Below are 18,151 nucleotides of genomic sequence, written 5' to 3' on the forward strand. Positions count from 1 at the left end.
TCTGATACAAGTATGAATAGCTGAAATATGCCTAGATGGGAAAAGAAATATTGTTCAGCAGTTGTGTTGAACCTCACTGGTAAAGAATAGCGCAGGAGTGTGATGGGGAATTAAAGCAACAGACAGCTGGAAGGCAGGGTCAGACTAAATATGTTTTGCAACTCAGTCATCCAATTTGCATTTGGTTTCTTCAGTGTAGGAGGAGTCACATTGTGAGAACCAATGCAATAATTTATACTGGAAGAAATGCTAGTGAAATACTTCATCTCCTGAAAAGAATGTATGGATCCCAGCATGCAAAGTGACGCGGTAGAAGACAAGGCCACAAGAAAGCAGCATCCATCATCATTCAGACCATGCTCTCCTCTCAAAACTACCAATGGGCAGGAGGGGCAGGAGGCTCCGCACCACCAGGCCCACAATCTGTTATCACTCTACAACCATCAGGCTCCTGAACCAGCGTAGATAGCTTCACTCACCTCAACACTGAACTGACTCCACAATCTGTAGACTCACTTTTAAGGTCTCTACAACTTATGTTCTCAGTTTTATTTATTTACATTTTTTAAATTATTTACATGACTTGTCTTCTTTTACACATTGCTTGTTTGTCAGTCTTTGTTATTTACTGTTTATGTATTTTTTAATTTTCCCATAAATACCTGCAAGAAAATGAATCTCAGGGTAGGATATGGTGACATATACATACTTTCTTGGGCACGTGGCCAAGTGGTTAAGGCATTCATCTAGTGATCTGAAGGTCCCTGCTTCGAGCCTCAGCTGTGGCAGCGTGTTTGTGTCCTTGAGCAAGGTACTTAATCACACATTGCTCTAGTGTCTGTGCAAGGAGTGGCGCCCCACACAGACTTCCAATCTGCGCCTTGGAAGGCATGAAAATGCCCGACGCAGGCCTCTCGTATTCTGAGTCGACGTTCCCTCCCTTTGAACACATACAAGGGGACCATTCTGCCCAAAGATTCTATACTAACACACAAAACAATCCTTTTCCCCACCTTCCCTAGTTCTCTCTGAACCCTGTTCTCTGCAAATTACGCTCAATTTTACCACCCGCCTACATTAGGGGCAATTTATACTGGCCAATTAGCCTACCACATCTTTGGCTCACAGTAGCTGTGAGGAATCTGTACTGCCTGCTGCATCACCAGTGCCCCTGCAGTTGTGTGGGAAAGAGCAGAAGAAAGGGAATGGTTTGTGGAAATCAGGGAGAGGATCTGGGAGCTGTGAAGTAAACAGTCTGTTTGCAATGTTGAAAGATAAGTGAGACTGAAAGTAGAATCACAGGAAGGTAATGGAAATTGCGAAGGCCATTTAAATTTAGTCAAATGGGAATTTAATGTCATATGCACAGGTTCATCCACAGGTGCAGTGAAAAACTTGCTTGCAGCAGTATCATTGGCACATCACAGTCACAAGAAAAACATAAATTAAACATCTCCTGCATCGAATTTTGAATAATGATTTGCTCTCCCCCGCACTGAAGAAACCAAACACAAATTGCATGAGTGCTTTGTGGGGCTCCCTCTTTCAGGGTGCAGGGGTGACTATGAACTTCGTCGCCCTGTTAGTTTAATTCTCCATATCATTCACACTCTGACTCATCTGTCCGGGGCCATCTGCGCTATTCCAATGAGACCCAAAATTTGCTCAAGCAACAATATCTCATCTCCTGCCCGTACGTGTTGCAACCTTTTGGCCTCAGTATCAAATGTAACAATTTAAATGTAACAATTTTAATGTAAATTGCTTTTTCTGTTTGTATTGGACAGCCAGTTTGCGTCTAAAGTCATCAATCCAAACTACTGTCTTGTGTTTTATCCCCCTCTTGTCACAAGCATTGTCCAATGTGCTGGGCATTTTCAGCAAACTTCTTTCGGTTTCTGATCTTCATTTTACTTGTCCCTTTGCCTGCTTTTGACTCTTTAATAGCCCTCATTAATCTTTCAACTGTACTCCTACACTGGAACCATCTAAGTAACTCTGGCTTCACCTGGTCAGACATCCCAGTGTCCTCTGCATCACCTCTTTGAAACTTAAAACCAACTTATTTTCTCATATTTTGGGTTCCAATGAAAGCTCTATGATCTAGAACACCAAGTCTGTGTCTCTTTCCCTTGTTACTGCCTGATCTCCTGACCATTTCCAGCAAGTTTTATTATTTCAGATTTCTAGCATCTACAATTTTTTTAAATTTCCAAGTGCAGTTTATGAACACAGGCTATATACAGTATCGTTTAGCCAAACAAGAAAATTCTAGATTAATGCCAGGCTCATATGGGAAAAGCACAAAGATCTCAGCAACAAAGACTGTTTTACATAGAAGAAATAAAACATTTGGTGAATCACATAAAAGTACAGTGGATTCCGGTTAATTGGGCCGTCAGTTAATTGGGGCAGCCTTTTATTTGCAACAACTCTTAAAGAACAAAAGCTAATTAAGAAAATAGCTGGGATTCCCTTTGTTTATTTGGGACACTACGTTGCTTAAATGGGGCAGAAGACTGTTGCTGAACAGTTTATAGCTACGTCAGACACGTATATTTGCACGGCGTTAAGACACTACACAGTGCCAAGAGAAAATAAAATGATTTCACTGCATCAAGTTAGGATCTATGAAGAATTTGTAGGTATCGACAATCATCATGAATGTTACAATGAAAACGAAGATTTTAAGGATGCAATTGTAAGAAGGCAATCCGTTACCTATACTAGGTGACTGCACTGATTTTGTGGATTTACAGTCAATCAAAAGAACACATCTACTGGATGAATTCCTCCATTGATAACTATAAGGGACTACAACACAGTTTTACAGTACTGAAGTAGTAGTGATAGTGTTCTAATTTCTGTATTTGTAAATACATAATTTGTTACTCAGTTACACAGTCTTTTGCCTTTTTTCTATTGTTTTAACTATTTCCACTGAACTTCCGCTAGCTGGGGCAGCTGCCTAATTGGGTCAAAATGTACAGGTCCCAATGTGTCCCAATTAACCACTATCCATGGTATTTATGCAGACACAAGAGACTACTGATGCTGAAATCTAGAGCAACACACAATCTGCTAGAGAAACTCAGAGGGTCGAGCAGCATTAGAAGGAAAACAATTGTTGACGTCTTGGGTCTAAATCCTGCATCAGGCCCTGATGCCTGAAGTCCTTGTATTCCTGGGAAGTGCTGCTCACTGGAGATGTGTGCCTATATACCCATGTACCCCACCCCACGTACATGTCATGTAAAGCACCATTTAATACTGAAAAAGGAGGGAAACGCAGAATTTGGTTTTAAACCTACGAAATCCTACGAGTCTTCCAAAAACATGGTTGCATAATGTTTCTGATTGGCTTTTATATCAACTCAGGAAGCAGCACATTTCTGTAACCAATAACATGCACCGATATGTTTATTGAGATAAATGAAAAAAAAACACAATAAATATAACACAGCCAATCCCTTTTAGACACCTACACCAACCAATTTTACTTTTAATCTAATAAATAGAGATTTGCAGGCTAATGTTTTGTAGATTTGAGTAATAATGTTCTTTAGTGCAATAATGTAGTTCACAGTTCAGCTTTCAGTGTGGTGAAACCCTCTGAAGAGTTTTAATGATTATCTTAGTTTGAAAGATATCACTTACTGTAACAATCAAATCCTTTCAAGAATTGTAGATACTCTGTCCCCAACCAGGCCTGATAAGTTTGGTTTTTGATGAGAGTAAATTCTTTGGTGGCATCCTTAAACAGCAGGTCTTTGCCATCATATGAAGTGGAATTAAACATCTTAAATCCAGCAGAGGTAATGCCAAACTTTTTCTGTAAGCAAAAGGTCTTTCTTTAATGGAAGAGTCTGAAGTAATTAATAGTTATTCAGAATTATATAATTCACTATCTCCTCATGGAAGAGACAGCAGTGTCTATCAAATTAGCTCAAAATCAGCATATTACAATGAAAGTCAGTTGGTGCATTGTGAAAAAAATCAAAATCTACAGATGTTAGAAATCTGAACTAAGAATAGATAGTGCCGTAAATACTTAGCAAGTCAGGCAACATTTAAAATTGGAAGAAGCAAGATTAACATTTCAACTCAATGATAGTTGATCAGAATTGGAAGACTGAGAAAAAGAATGTGTTTCAAGGTACAAAGAGGGCGTGATGCAGGGAACAAAGGAAAAGCTTGTGATCAGGTGGAAGTACAATAGCCAAATGACACCATTCTTTTTGGAGTTGCCTAGTTAATAAATGAATGAGGGAAATTAGACCCAGCATGTTCTTTTCTTCTATTTTTTTCCTCAGAGGTGCAGAATTGGAAATATTGAAGCAGAAGAGAATGCTGCAAACACCAAGCAGAAAGGGTAACATCTGTGAAGAGATCAAGTTAATGCTTCAGCTAATTAACCTTATATTTGTACTGCCCTGTTTGACATAAGCAGGAAAGGCTTAGCATATCCCAAGAGTTGCCCTGGTACAAGGTGAGGTGGTCTTCCTCAAGCTTATGCTAATCCTCAAAGGAACAGAGTAGGAGATCAAAGACTGATATCAGAGAGGAAGTGGGATGGAAAATTAAAGTGAGAGGCAATTGGAAATTCAGGGTCAGCCTCAGACTGAGCAGAGGTGAGTAAAGTGGTCACTGAATCAGCCTTCAGTTCCTGCAAAGTACAGGAGACCATATCTTGAGCACTAAGTGTAATATATGAGAGTAGGAGAAAGGCAAGTGAATCATGGCACAACCTGCAAGAACAATGTAAATGGACAAGTGTGGAAACTCCCGCACTTGCGGGAGAAAGTGCAGTGATAAGGGGAGCTGGAGAAGAAGAACAGACCATGAAGTTGCTGAGGGAAGTAACCCTTCAGAACGCTGAACAGAGGGGGATCAGTTAAGGGAAGAGTGGAAGATGTGTCCAGCGGTGGAATCCCATTGAGTCCACTGAATACGGAGAGTGGTAGGGTAGAAGGCACGCTCAAGGGAAACCTTGCAGTGTCTGGGAATAAAAGTGCTTCGAGCAGAAGGACAACAAGCAGAAAAGACAGAGTTGTCAGGCCTCTTCAAGTATGGTTGAGAAGGCACAATTACAAATAAAAAAGAAGCCATCAATACCAACTTGTATAAATTCCTAATACACACCACACTCCCAATTATCAAGGCATCTCCTTAAAGCAATTCCTCTGCAGTATAGTCAAACAGAAGAGCATATGTTCTCATCGTCTAAGTCCCCTTCTGGAATATCATTCCCATTAAAGTGACAGACCAATCTAGTAGTCAGCAATAACTAATAATTCCTCAAAAAAGCTACAATGAATCAATCAGATGTTTCGTAAGACTTAATTTTTCTTATTTACTAACTTACTGTGTGTGTGTCATCTTTCATTTCCAGGACTAACACCCCAGAAAAACATAACTTCTGCATATGTCGAAGGTATAAACTAGAACTTAACTCAAATATTGAAAGCTACTGAAACGGGCAATCTAAATGTGCCTGAATGAATTTATGGAGGCAAAAGGTATCTCATTCAAGACAAGTGACAAAAGAATCAGGCGTATCATGAGGAAAAATATTTTCACACTGCAAGTGGTTAGAATTTTTAATATATGCAATAGTTGAAATTGAATCAATAATAGTTTCAAAAGGGAATTTGTTAAGTGCTTAAAGGCAAAAAATTCATAAATATGTGGAGAATTTTTTTTTATTTTAACAGATTAGGGCTGAGAGGGGGAAGTGGATCAGCAATGATGAAATGGCAGAACAGACTTCAATGGGACAAATGGCTTAATCCTGCTCCTATATCTTATGGTCTAATGCAGAACAAGAGTGGAGTAGTTCCAACTAGATTGCTCCTCAAGAGCATGAATGCAGAGTAATTGAGTTAGTGGCCTCATCCTCACCCAACTTATAAACTAATTTATGAAAAGGGGACTACTTTTTTGGACAAATCTTTTTTCTCCACCTCCTTAAATCAAAACATGGAGGTAAGTGTTTGGATGTGATATAATTGTATTTTAATATAACAATCCAAGCCTCAATTTCTAGAGTGTCATGTGTATATTACCTCCAAATATTTCATTCTATTTTTTCATTCAAAGTAAGCTGCATTTAAAAGACTTACGGAGTTGACAAATTGGTTTAGCTGGAAAAAACATCTCCATACCTGACCTGCATCCAGTAAGATGAAGATGGCTGTGCCATCAGTATCCGTTCTCACTACCACTGCACGGGTGGGCACCCTGGCGAGGTGGCATGCTTTCCAGTCTGAAACTTCAGCGCGGCTTCCATCTCGACATAGAAGTTGATAATCAGTAGAATTCAGTGCCTGTGCCCATGGAGAATTATTATTTCCTGAAAAATAGTTTAATGACAAGCTTTGGCCAAATGATAATGATGCGATGCTCCACATCATTTACATTCCACAAATAACCAAAGAGTTGGAGCAGTGAACAAAAAGAATGAAAACTCAGTAGGACAAGGAAGCACAGCTTCTCACTATATTTGACGGTGACTTACTACAAGGAGTTTTCAATTGTTGATGGTTTAGAGAGAACAAAGGATGCCACACACTGATACTCTGACATATGTGGGATGGGGCTAATGTACATGCTTCTGTATAGTACTGTATTGTCTTCCGTAAATGATGGCTGGAGATATCTGACAAAGTTCTGTTACCACTGATCTCCTTAAGGAACACAGAATCGTAGAGTATTACAGCACAGAAACAGGCCCTTTGGTCTGTCTAGTCCTTGCCTGCCTGATGTTCAGCATAGTCACATCTACCGACACCCAAACCAGATTTCTTCAACTCCCTTCCCTCCATGAACCTATCCAAACTTCTCTTAAATATTGCAATTAAGCCCACATCTACTTCTACAGCTAGGAGCTCATTCCACGCGTGTACCATGCTCTCAATGAAGACGGTTCATAGAACATAGAACAGTACAGCACAGTACAGGCCCTTCAGCCCTCAATGTTGTGCCGACCCTTAAACCCTTCAGATTCCCCTTCAGCTTATACCTTAAATCCATAACTTCTACTCCTCGTCTCACACAACCTGAGGGGAAAAGGCTTGCATGAATTTCCCGTCTGCAGCCCTCATACTTTTTCATGTGGTGGTGGGGGACTGCTTCAACCTGTGAGGTTCATTCGCCGTACAGATCAAGGAGGAAATATTTCTCAGCTGACCACAAAAAGCCATAGGACATGCTAATCAACCTGCCTTGTAGCCCACTATCAAAGGCTGAGTAGAGAACAGAGGTCGGTGTGGTTTACCTGCTACAGAATGTCTTGCTCTTCTTCACACCAAACACCTAACTTTAGTCCAACAGATAATAAATGTATCCCAATCTATAGTGAGTGAATGTAAGCGACTGGAGCTCAGGTGCTGTGCCATTTCAGTTGAGAGAACACATCAATCAGAAATCTGCTGCTACACTCAAATACATAAATAAAAGAAAACAAAGGGAGGGGAATAGAACAAGTGACCTTTGAACAAATACACAGCTGTCATGGAGATACAATTACGAGCAGTCATTGTCCAGTACCACAGTGTGCTATGTCTCTCAGTCAGGCACTGTTCCAGGACCTCTGCCTACGATACTGATGGCTTTATATCATTGCCGTCCTGTGTCGGAGCTGCGGGCCATGCTGAGGCCAACCCTGAGCAAGCAGGCAGAGTGATGTTCTTTTTAAGCTCCTGTAAAGCAGGGGCAGTCCAGATAATCATTCACAGACTAGTAACCAGCTCCAAAATTTACAGAGCAAAACTGCCAAAAAGAACAATAAGACGACAATTTTAAAAAGGAACTCCAAAAATGCTCTTCATATATGCATGTGAAGTTCGTATTTCAACAGTAATGGTGTCAATTCTTTGTACTTGCCCCGGAGCACAATCTTTGATTCACAAAGGCAACCTTTGCCACATGCAACCATTGAGTATATAATGATACCAAATTGCACTTCACACTCTTAACCATTAATTTTAAATCTCAGAAGATTAATGCAGTAATCATACACACACACACGGATATCTACTCTCTCTGCTTCCATACAAAGTTGCAGAAATAACATTATATCAGAGAAATGAAAGCATTTTAGAATTCAGCTAAAGAGGGCTAGAAAATTTATAAAAAGGCAAGATAGAATTTGACAGTAAACTGATCAGAAAATTAAAAACAAGCCATAAAAGAAATACAAAAAGGAAAAAAAATATGCAAGGGCAAACATATTTTCCCATACAATGGTCAACAAATTTACCTGCAAATATGGATAGAAAATAAGGAACAGATATGTAGGCCGATTATGGAAAGCTGTAAAAACCACTGGGTTGTCATTGTAAATGGGTTCATCTTCCCCTATATTGAGGGGGAACTTCCTCAGTGCAAAAGGCTTAGATGGGGCAGGGTTTTTCAAGTGCATCTGAGAGGGTTGCTTAAAACAACACGTGGATAATCCAGCTGGAGGAGAGACCATACTGGACCCTGCTTTAGGAAATGCACTGCCAGGTGACTGGCTTTTAAATCAGAGATAATTTTGGGAATAGTGTTCACCACTTGTTAAGTTTTAAAACAAATATAAGCAAGGAAAAGTCTGGGCTTTGAAGGAGCAGGCAAATTGTAACATTATTAGACATGAGGTGGGAGAGTTAATTGTGAGCAATTATTGTTGGACAAGCCCACAACCGACATGTGGGAATTGTTTAAATACCAGCCAATCAGAGCTCAGGACTGGTATGTTCTGAAATAAGGGAGAGGTTGTGAAAAGGAGGCATACACAAGGTTTAGGAAACTAAACTCAGATGGGCCCTTGACCAACAAAGAAAACAGGAAGCAAGGGATTAGGAGAGCAAAAGGAAACTATGAAATGTCCATGGCATGTGGGATTAAAAAGAATCCCTAGGCATTTTGTACGTGCATTTAATAAAAGACATTACTAGGGAGAAAGGATATCCACAAGAATAAAGACAGAATTTATGCTTGACATCAGAGAATGTGAGTGAGGTATGAAACAAGTTCTTTGCATTGGTGTTCACCAAGGCGAGGTACATGGAGTTTAGTGAGATCAGCGTGGGGCACACTAATGTGCTAGAGCATTTTGAGATCAAGAACCTGGCGATGCTGGTCTTTTGAAGAGTATTAAGACCATAAGACATAGGAGCAGAATTAGGCCATTCAGCAAATTAAGAAAGGTACTGGATTATGCCACAGCAGTGTTCCAGGATGACATTGGAAAACTCAAACATATCAAGGGTAAAACAGTGTTAAATGAAACAAAGCCTATCCAGTTCCTTATACCATCCCTGATAAAGTAGCCAGTGAGCTAGATCACAAGGAGGCTGAAGGAATTCTTTTCAAGGTTGCGTGGAGCCCATGGGCAATGCTAGTTGTCCCAGTAGCCTAGAAGAATGGGTCTTTTAGGATCTGTGGTGATTTTAAGGTCACCATCAACTGAGTACTGAAAGTAAATCAATGCCCTCTATTCAGAATAGAGAATATCTTTACAAACCTTTCTGGAGGAGAACACTTTAGCAAAGCAGACTGAGCTGAGGCCTACTACGATTGGAGGTGCAAGAAAAGTGCAAAGTGTTTCCCACAATAAACACTCACAAAGGGCTTTATCACTATTATAGGCTTATTTCTGGAGGAGCATCTGTACCTGCACTCTGGCAGAAAGCTATGGACCAGGTGCTACAAGACTTCCCAGTTACTCAGTGTTACCTGGATGATATCATTGTCACCAGTAAGGATGGTAAGGAACATCTTCAAAATCTCAAGACAGTGTTAAAAAGAATAAAAGATTATGGGCTGAGTATGAATTCTTTAAAGCAAGCATCACTTACTGTGGTCACATCAATGTACAAATATTTCGCAAGTGTGCTGAGAAAATTCAAGCAGCAGTGGACACTCCAAGTCTAAAGAACATGCCACAGCTGCAGTCGTTTTTGGGGTGTATCAATTACTATACAGGTTTCCCCCGCCATCCGAAGGTAGAGTGTTCCAATGAAATGGTTGGTAAGCCGAAATGTCGTAAAGCCAAGAAGCAATTACCATTTATTAATATGGAAGAAATTTGTGAGCGTTCCAAACCCAAAAAATAACCGACCAAATCATGCCAAATAACACATAAAACCTAAAATAACAGTAAAATATAGTAAAAGCAGGAATAATATGATAAATACACAGCCTATATAAAGTAGAAATACTTTTTGCAATCATTGAAGTACTGTCTAGCGCAGCAAAAATCTCACGCGTGCGCTCTCGGCAGAAGCAGTCTTTCCAGTAACCTTTAAGTTATGAGGCTGCCAAATCGTACCAAATAACAAATCATACTAAATAACACAAAAATACACAGCCCATATGAAGTAGAAATACTTTTTGCAATCATTGAAGCACAGTCTAGCGCAGTGAAAATCTCACGCATGCGCTCTCAGCGGAAGCGCTGTCGGCGCAGGCACTCTCTTCAGTAACCTTTAAGCTATGAGGCTGACAAATCATACCAAATAACAAATCATACTAGGTAACACAAAAATACACAACCTATATAAAGTAGAAATAATGTATGTACAGTGTAGTTTCACTTACAGGAATCGGGATGGTGTGTTAGGCTGAGTCATCGGAAATTGGGGTGGTAGGAGGTAGAGGAGACTGGGGTGTTATCTCATCGTAGTCTATTTCCAATAGGGAAGCCAGGTCATCTTCTTCTATGTCTGCCTGCCTCGATGTCGAAGGTCGAGGTTCGTTGTCTGCTGTGGCTGATGTGCAAGGCTTGAAAAACGACAGTATACTTGACTGCTGAGCCTCGCGCATTTTTAGATCATACAGTTCTTTGTAAGCACTCAAAGCATCCTGCAAACCTGCCCTAAACCTACGTGCCCTCTCAAAATTAAAGTCATACTTTTCTGCAATCATTGCAGCACTGTCAATCGCAGCGAAAATCTCACGCAACCGCTTCACGTTCAGTCCCTGGATGACTTCATTTTCGCTACTGCGTTCGGTTTCGATTGTTATCCTTTCCTCTTGCAATTGCATCAGCTCTTCATATGCCAATTCTTGGTCATGGGATGCTAAAACCTCTTCAACATCATCTTCGTCAACTTCCACAAACCCAGCCTCCTTAGCCAAGCTCACTATTGTCGTATTTATTGTTGATGGTTCGAAGCCTTTAAGATCGTTCACCGCTTCGGGACACAGTTTCCTCCAAATGCCATTTCTCATCGAGACTGTTAGCCTATCGAGAGCATCTCCAATGTTGGCGATTGCCAGTTTTATATTGTAGTCTTTCCAGATCTCTCGCAAAGATGCTTCGGAGTTGCCCTCTCTGTCAATAGCACTTACAATAAAACGCATCACATTTTGCATATAGTAAGCCTTATTTGTGGCTATTAGGCCTTGGTCACACGGCTGCAGCAACGATGTCGTATTCGGTGGTAAGAACACAACACGAATGTTACTGCCATACTCGGTAATGTCAGGCAGATGAGCAGCACAATTATTGACAATCACAAGACACTTATTATCGAGGTTATTTTCTCTACAGTATTTTTCAACAAAAGGACTAACATATCTGCTCATGTACTCAGAAAAAAGCACTTGGGTGTTCCAACTGCTTGGATGTGAACGGAACACAACGGGAAGTGTTTTCTTATCAACGCCTTTAAGTGCCCTTGGATTTTCTGAATGGTACACTAGTAGAGGCTTAGTGGTGTTAATAATAGGCATTAGGATAAACCTGTCCTTCGATGCCTTGTGTCCCTTAGCCTGCTTTTCTTCTTTCGAAATAAATGTCTTACTTGGCAATTTTTCCAATAAATTGCAGTTTTGTCACAGTTAAACACTTACTTATACGAATAACCACCTTCTGTAATTATTTTCTTCAGTTCTGCTGGGAACCTTTCAGCAGCTTCAGTTATCAGCCAAAGCACTCTCTCCAGTAAACGTTAAACTATGAAGCTGCCTTCGCCTCAGAAACCGATCAAACCACCCATGACTACCTTTAAATTCCACTTTCGCAATACTTTCATCTCCATTGGCCAGTGCTTTCTGTTTCAGCTTATTAAAAAGACTGACTGATTTCTCCTTAGGTATAAGATAACTTAAAGGAACACCACGTTTTGTACACCCATCAATCCACTCAAGCAATAGACTTTCTATTTTATCCATTACTGGATGCCGACTAAGAGAGACCACTTTGCTACGAGCAGAACCGACAGTAACATCAGCAGCTTTCAAGATTTTTTCTCTCTGTGTGTAAATAGTGCGAATGGTGGATGCAGGCAAGTTCAACACGCGGACAATGTCCTTACTTCGTTCACCACGATCGAAATGCTTGATTATGTCTAGTTTTACGCTAAGTGTAACACCCTTATGAGCTCTTTTAGGTTTTTCCGATACCTTAGAACTCATCTTGCTAACGGATGCACAAAATAAATTGAGATAAATCACGTGTTTAAGCAATGGCGGCTAGAATGCAGTTTTGGGGGAGGAACTTGGCTGCTCAGGGTGCGCGCTGCCTTTTTTTTCGCATGCCGCCAGTTTTCGCGCGCTGCTTTTTTCGTAGCAGTGAAAAAACCTTCTGTTAGCGAAAACAGGGTACTAATGTAGGTCTTTCGTAACAGTGAGGTTTCATAAAGCGAACGTTCGAAAAGCGGGGGACACCTGTAACAGGTTCCTGCCAAACCTGGCTACTGTGGTCCACAGCTTGGACTCATCAATACAGATCAGGAAGAAATAGCAATGGACAAAGCAGTGTGATGTGGCTTCCAAAAAGACAAAAGGAAATGGTGGCATCAGATGCTTGTGACACCTTTCTTTATGGTAGACATGCAGTCATTTCACATGTTACGAGTGTATAGCCTATGCATCACATTCCCTTACAGCTGCAGAGAAAAACTACGCACAGATTGCAGAGGGGCCTCAAGTCTGATATGGGGTGTAAAATGTTTCAACCAGTACCGTGTGGGAGAGATTTCTGTCTCATTACTGATCATCAACCACTAGTGTCTATTTTCAATCCACAGAAGGGTGCTTCACTAACATCTGCAGTACAAATGCAGAGATGGGCTCTGTTTCTTGGAGGAACACAATTACAGGATCAAATTCAAGAGGACAACTAACCATGGAAATGCTGATAGATTGTACCATTTACCCTTGGAAAAGGGAATGCCTGAAAAATTTACAAAAGAGACATTCCTCCTGACATATTCTCCCCTTTGCAAATTGAAAGTTTCCCTATTATGGCAGAGAAGATCCAAAGGGAAAACAGAAAAGATCCCACAAATGTCACCTCTACATGACCACTCCAAATGGCTGGAATGTACAGCGGAAAATCTTGTTTCTCCATTTTTACCAGTGCCAGGATAAACTTGCTCTTGACAGGGTTGGTTTATGTGGGGATTCAGAGTTGAACCACCCAGGCTGACAGCTGAAGTGTTGAAGAAGCTACATGCCGGCCATCTAGGCATGGTCAAAATGAAAGCATTGGCTCAAAGTGTCGTCTGGTGGCCTGGGGTAGATCAGCAGATCAAGCAGCTTGCCATGCACTGTTGAGGATGCCAACATTTCCAGAAGATGCCAAGAGCAGGGCTTCTCCATCCCTGGGAATGGTGTGCATTGTCTTGGCAGAGGATTCCTCTGGATTTTGCAGGTTGATTCATTGGCAGAAGTTTCTTGGTAGTAGTGTATGAAGCTACAAGTGGTCAGAAGTGTTCACAATAACCTCCACTACAGCTTCACACACTGTTGTTATGTTGAGAAGCCTCTTCTCAAGGACTGAACACTGATTCAGTGGAAAATGAACTACAGTTTGTTACAGAACAGTTTCAGTCATTCCTGAAAATGAATGGAATAAGACATATCACATCTGCACTGTACCACCCAGCTACAAATGGCTTGTTGAAAAGATTTGTCCAGAGTCTAAAGAAAGCACTGTAAGCAATGTCAGTAGAACAGTACACAGACACTGAATCAGAAGCTTGTCTTTTTCCTCCTTGCATATCACAAGGCAGCACACTCCACAACCAACAACTCACTAGCTATGTTGTTCCTGGGTCATCCCTTGCATTCACACTTTGATCTCCTCAAACTCAACCTCAGAAGGAGTATGCAGGACAAACAGCTGAGACAAACTGAAGGTTCCTCAAACAAGGAGGTTTAATGTTTCGCTCCTGGATAAGCAGTCCTGGTGAGGGACTACAGAGGTGATCAAAAGTAGGAACTTGGAAAGATTAAGGACAGAACTGGACCACTTTTCTACTCAGTGGAGATTGCATCTGATATCATCTGGAGAAGACACATTGAACAGTTGAGGAGACCAGTGTCAATTGATAGAGAAGAAAGATGGCCAGAGCTGTCAGAACCACTTCCTGCAGTCCTAATGTCGACTCAAGTGTTCTTGTTCATTTAATTAATTCATTACTTGTTATATGTAAAAGCAACTAAATGGCATGTGTCAACAAGCCAGCACGTCCAAGTGGTAAAAAATGAAACTTAAGACACATTATTCCTGGCTCTGTGTTTCCTTTCAATTAGCTTTTACATTTTGGAATTACAAAACATAATACTATCAACCTCCACTTTAAATATACCCAAATGCTAGGCATCCACAGTTGTCTGTGGTAATAAATTCCACAAATTGACAAAAGAAATTCCTCCTCATCCTTGCTTTGAAGGGATGTCCTTGTATTCTGAGGCTGTGCCCTCTGATCCTAGACTCCTCATCGTACAAACCATCCTCTCCACATTAAGATTAATTTTAAATAGTTTTTGCAAAGAACTATAATGGACTTAAATCTTTGTAAACTTCAATGGCAGTTCCTCTCTGACCACAACATACTCTATGGAACTTGTATTCCTACCACAAGAAAAGCATAATCCTTGATAATTCCAGATAAGGTTGAACCTTTCCTTTATGGGAAGAATCAACCGAAGGTGAATAACTGATGTGACATAGCCCAGGTTTCTAAAATCGGAAAGAGAGGTGATTGTTAGGTCTTGATGAAGATCTTTGTGTCCAGACTGAAAACAGGGGGATCCCAGAGGACTGGACAGCAGACAATGTTGTTCCTTTGTTCAAGAAGGGAAATAGGATTAAATCAGGAAACCATAGGCTGGTGTGGACGACATCAGAGGTTGGAAAGCTAATAGAGAGGATTCTTATGGATAAGATTTAGATGCATTTGGAAAGGCATGGCATAACTACGAACAACCTGCATGGCATTGTGTTGGGCAGGTCATGTCTTACAAACTCAGTCGAGTTTTCTGAGGAGGTGACAAAGTTAATTGATGAGGATAAGATAGTGGATGTTATTTACTGGACTTTAGTTAGGTATTTGACAAGGTCCCTCCTGATAGGCTGACCTAGAACACACACGAAAAATGCTGGAGGAACTCAGTCCTGCCGAAGGGTTTTGGACCGAGACATCAGCTGTACTTTTTTCACAGATGCTGCCTGGCCTGCTGAGTTCCTGCAGCATTTTGTGTGTATTGCTTGAATTTCCAGCGTCTGCAGATTTCTCTTGTTTGAGGCTGATCCAGAAGATTAATTTGCATGGGATCCACAGTGTCTGGCAGCTTGGATTCAAAATTGGATTTGTTGTAGAGGACAGTGGTCAGTGGTGGAAAAGCGTTACTCTGGCTAGAGGTCTGTGACCACTGACGTTCTGCAGAGATCAATATTGGAACATCTTTGTGATATGTACAAATGACATGGATGAAAATGTAGATGGATGGGTTAATAAATTAGCAGATGACACAAAGACTGGAGGAGTTGTGAACTGTATAGATGATTGTCACATGATACCACAGAATACAATCAGTTATAGATATGGGAGGAGAAATGGCAAATGGAGTTTGTCAGGTGGATCCTGAAGAAGGGTCTTGGCCCGAAATGTTGACTGTTGTTCATCTCCAATAATGTTGCCAGACCTGCTGAGTTTCTCCAGCATTGTGTGTTTGTGTGTGTGTGTGTGTTGCTTTGGATTTCCATTTTGATCCATCCTCGAAAATGGTCTTGTAAGTAGATAGGGTGATAAAGGTGGCATAGAGCATACTTAACTTCAGTAGTTGGGGTATTGTGGATCAAAGTCATGCTGCAACTATGTAAAAACTTTGGCTGTGCTGAACTTGGACTTGGACTATTGTGTGCACTTCTGGTCACCACCACTACAGCAAGGTTGTGGAAATTTAGAAAGGTACAGAAGAGGTTTACAAGAATGTTGCAGAGATTGGAAAGCAAACCCACTAGCAGAGTTTAGGTCAATCTTCTTGGAGTGTTGGAGGCTGAGGACAGACCTGATACAAAGTTATGAAAGTATTGGATGGACATTCAAAATCTTTTTCACTAGGGTAGAATATCAAATGCTAGAGATCAAACATTTGTGGGGGGGAGGGCTTTTAAGGAAGATGTGCATAGCCAGTATTTTTTTCAAGCACAGAGTGTGATAGTGCCTGGAACGGGATGTTGAGGTAGTATCGGAAGCAGATACAATAGCAGCATTTAAGAAACGTTTCGGTGGACACATGAATATACAGGGAATGGAGTGTTATGGATCATGTGCATGCAGAGATTTTACTTTAATTTGGCATTGTGTTTGGCACAGTATCATAGGCCAAAGGGCATTTTTCTGTGCCGTGCTGTTCTATGTTCTATGCATTTCCAATTAGTGTAAAATAATGGTGGAAGGTGCTGGAGTCCCTATTCAAAATTATCATCACGTACCGCATCGTATGACGTGGGCGATCATGGTCTTTAACCATGATTGTTCTTGCAATCTTTCTACGCAAGTGGTTTGCCATTGCCTTCATCTGGGCAGTGTCCTTACAAGATGGGTAATTCCAGCCATCATCAATACTCTTCGGAGATCGTCTGCCTGGCATCAATGGTTTCATAACCAGGACTTGTGATATGCACCAACTGCTTATACAACCATCCACCACCTGCTCCCATGGCTTCACCTGACCCTGATTCAGCGGGGTGGATAAGCAGGTGCTATATCTTGCTCAAGGGTGACCTACAGGCTAGCAGAGGGAAGGAACACCTTACATCTCCTTTGGTAGAGACACATCTCCAGCCAACCACCCAACCTATTAAAAATGCAATAATAAAACATCTTGGGAAGTAATAACAGGACTGAACAGAATTAACATGGACTTCTGAAAGAGAAATTGTGTTTATCTAATGTTGTTATTCATATGGCAGGTGTTTTTTTTCTCTTCATACTTCTAGTCGTTTCTTATCAAGCCACTCCTCCAGCCTGTAGCCACATCGATGGACTGCAGCAAAGGCTTCTTGGATCTTGGTGAGAGGGCATGTTTGGACCAGGTGGAGGACGTCATGAGCTGGGGTACCACAGGGGCAAGCTGGGGTTTGTCAAGTGCCCCATCGGTGTAGTATTTGCACTGTTTTGGCATGTTTATCTAATGACAGTACTTCTTTGACAGTAACTCTTAGAAAAGACGAAGTGAAAGCAGCAGATGTGCTGCATTTGGATTTTGATAAGGTCTTCAATAACACCCCACACTGGAAATTGACAAGATTTATAGATAATATACTGACATGGATTAATAAATGATTTATGAACAGAAAGCAAAGGGTGAGAATAAACAGATAATTCTCAAGTTGACAGGCTGTGGAGGGATAGGTTTCTCAAGTTGATAGGTTTTGGAGGGATTTGCTGCTTAAGAACCAGCTTATTCCCAATGTATATTAATGTATTAGTGTAATCGTATATCAGTGTAATTGTGTATCAGTGCAATTGTGCATCAGTATAATTGTGCATCAGTGTAATTGCGTATCAGTGTAATTGCGTATCAGCGTAATTGTATATTAGTGTATCAGTGTAATTGTGTATTAGTGTAATAGTATATTAGTGTATTAGTGTAATTGTGTATCAGTGATGTGACTGAGTAGACCAAATACCACATTTGCAAGTTTACTGATGATATTAAAAAAAAGATGAATTTGTGAGTAGGGAAAAAGATGTAAAAAGGCTTTAAGGGAATATAGACAAGCTAAATAAATGAACTAGAACATGGCGGGTGCAGTGTGGAAAATGTGAAGTTATGCATTTAAATGAACAAAACAGAACAGCATTTTTACATGGCGAGAGATGGCTAGATGGCTACTGTTACTGTCCAAAGGGATCTAGGTATA

The 18,151-nt window shown here is 40.8% G+C and overlaps 1 protein-coding gene across 2 annotated transcripts in view; it reads right to left on the reverse strand.

Moving 5' to 3' along the window:
- meltf (melanotransferrin) overlaps positions 1–18,151 on the reverse strand; it is an 86,165-nt gene that overhangs the window by 46,434 nt on the left and 21,580 nt on the right. For both annotated transcript variants that reach the window (XM_063045537.1, XM_063045535.1), the window contains exons 7-8: positions 6,165–6,352; positions 3,658–3,832 (exon numbers count right to left, since the gene is read on the reverse strand). In XM_063045537.1, coding sequence (XP_062901607.1) covers positions 3,658–3,832; positions 6,165–6,352 — 363 coding nt within the window. The remainder of the gene's footprint in view (positions 1–3,657; positions 3,833–6,164; positions 6,353–18,151) is intronic.

The sequence above is a fragment of the Mobula hypostoma genome, chromosome 4 (assembly GCF_963921235.1).
Source record: "Mobula hypostoma chromosome 4, sMobHyp1.1, whole genome shotgun sequence".
In the NCBI taxonomy this organism is placed as follows: domain Eukaryota; kingdom Metazoa; phylum Chordata; class Chondrichthyes; order Myliobatiformes; family Myliobatidae; genus Mobula; species Mobula hypostoma.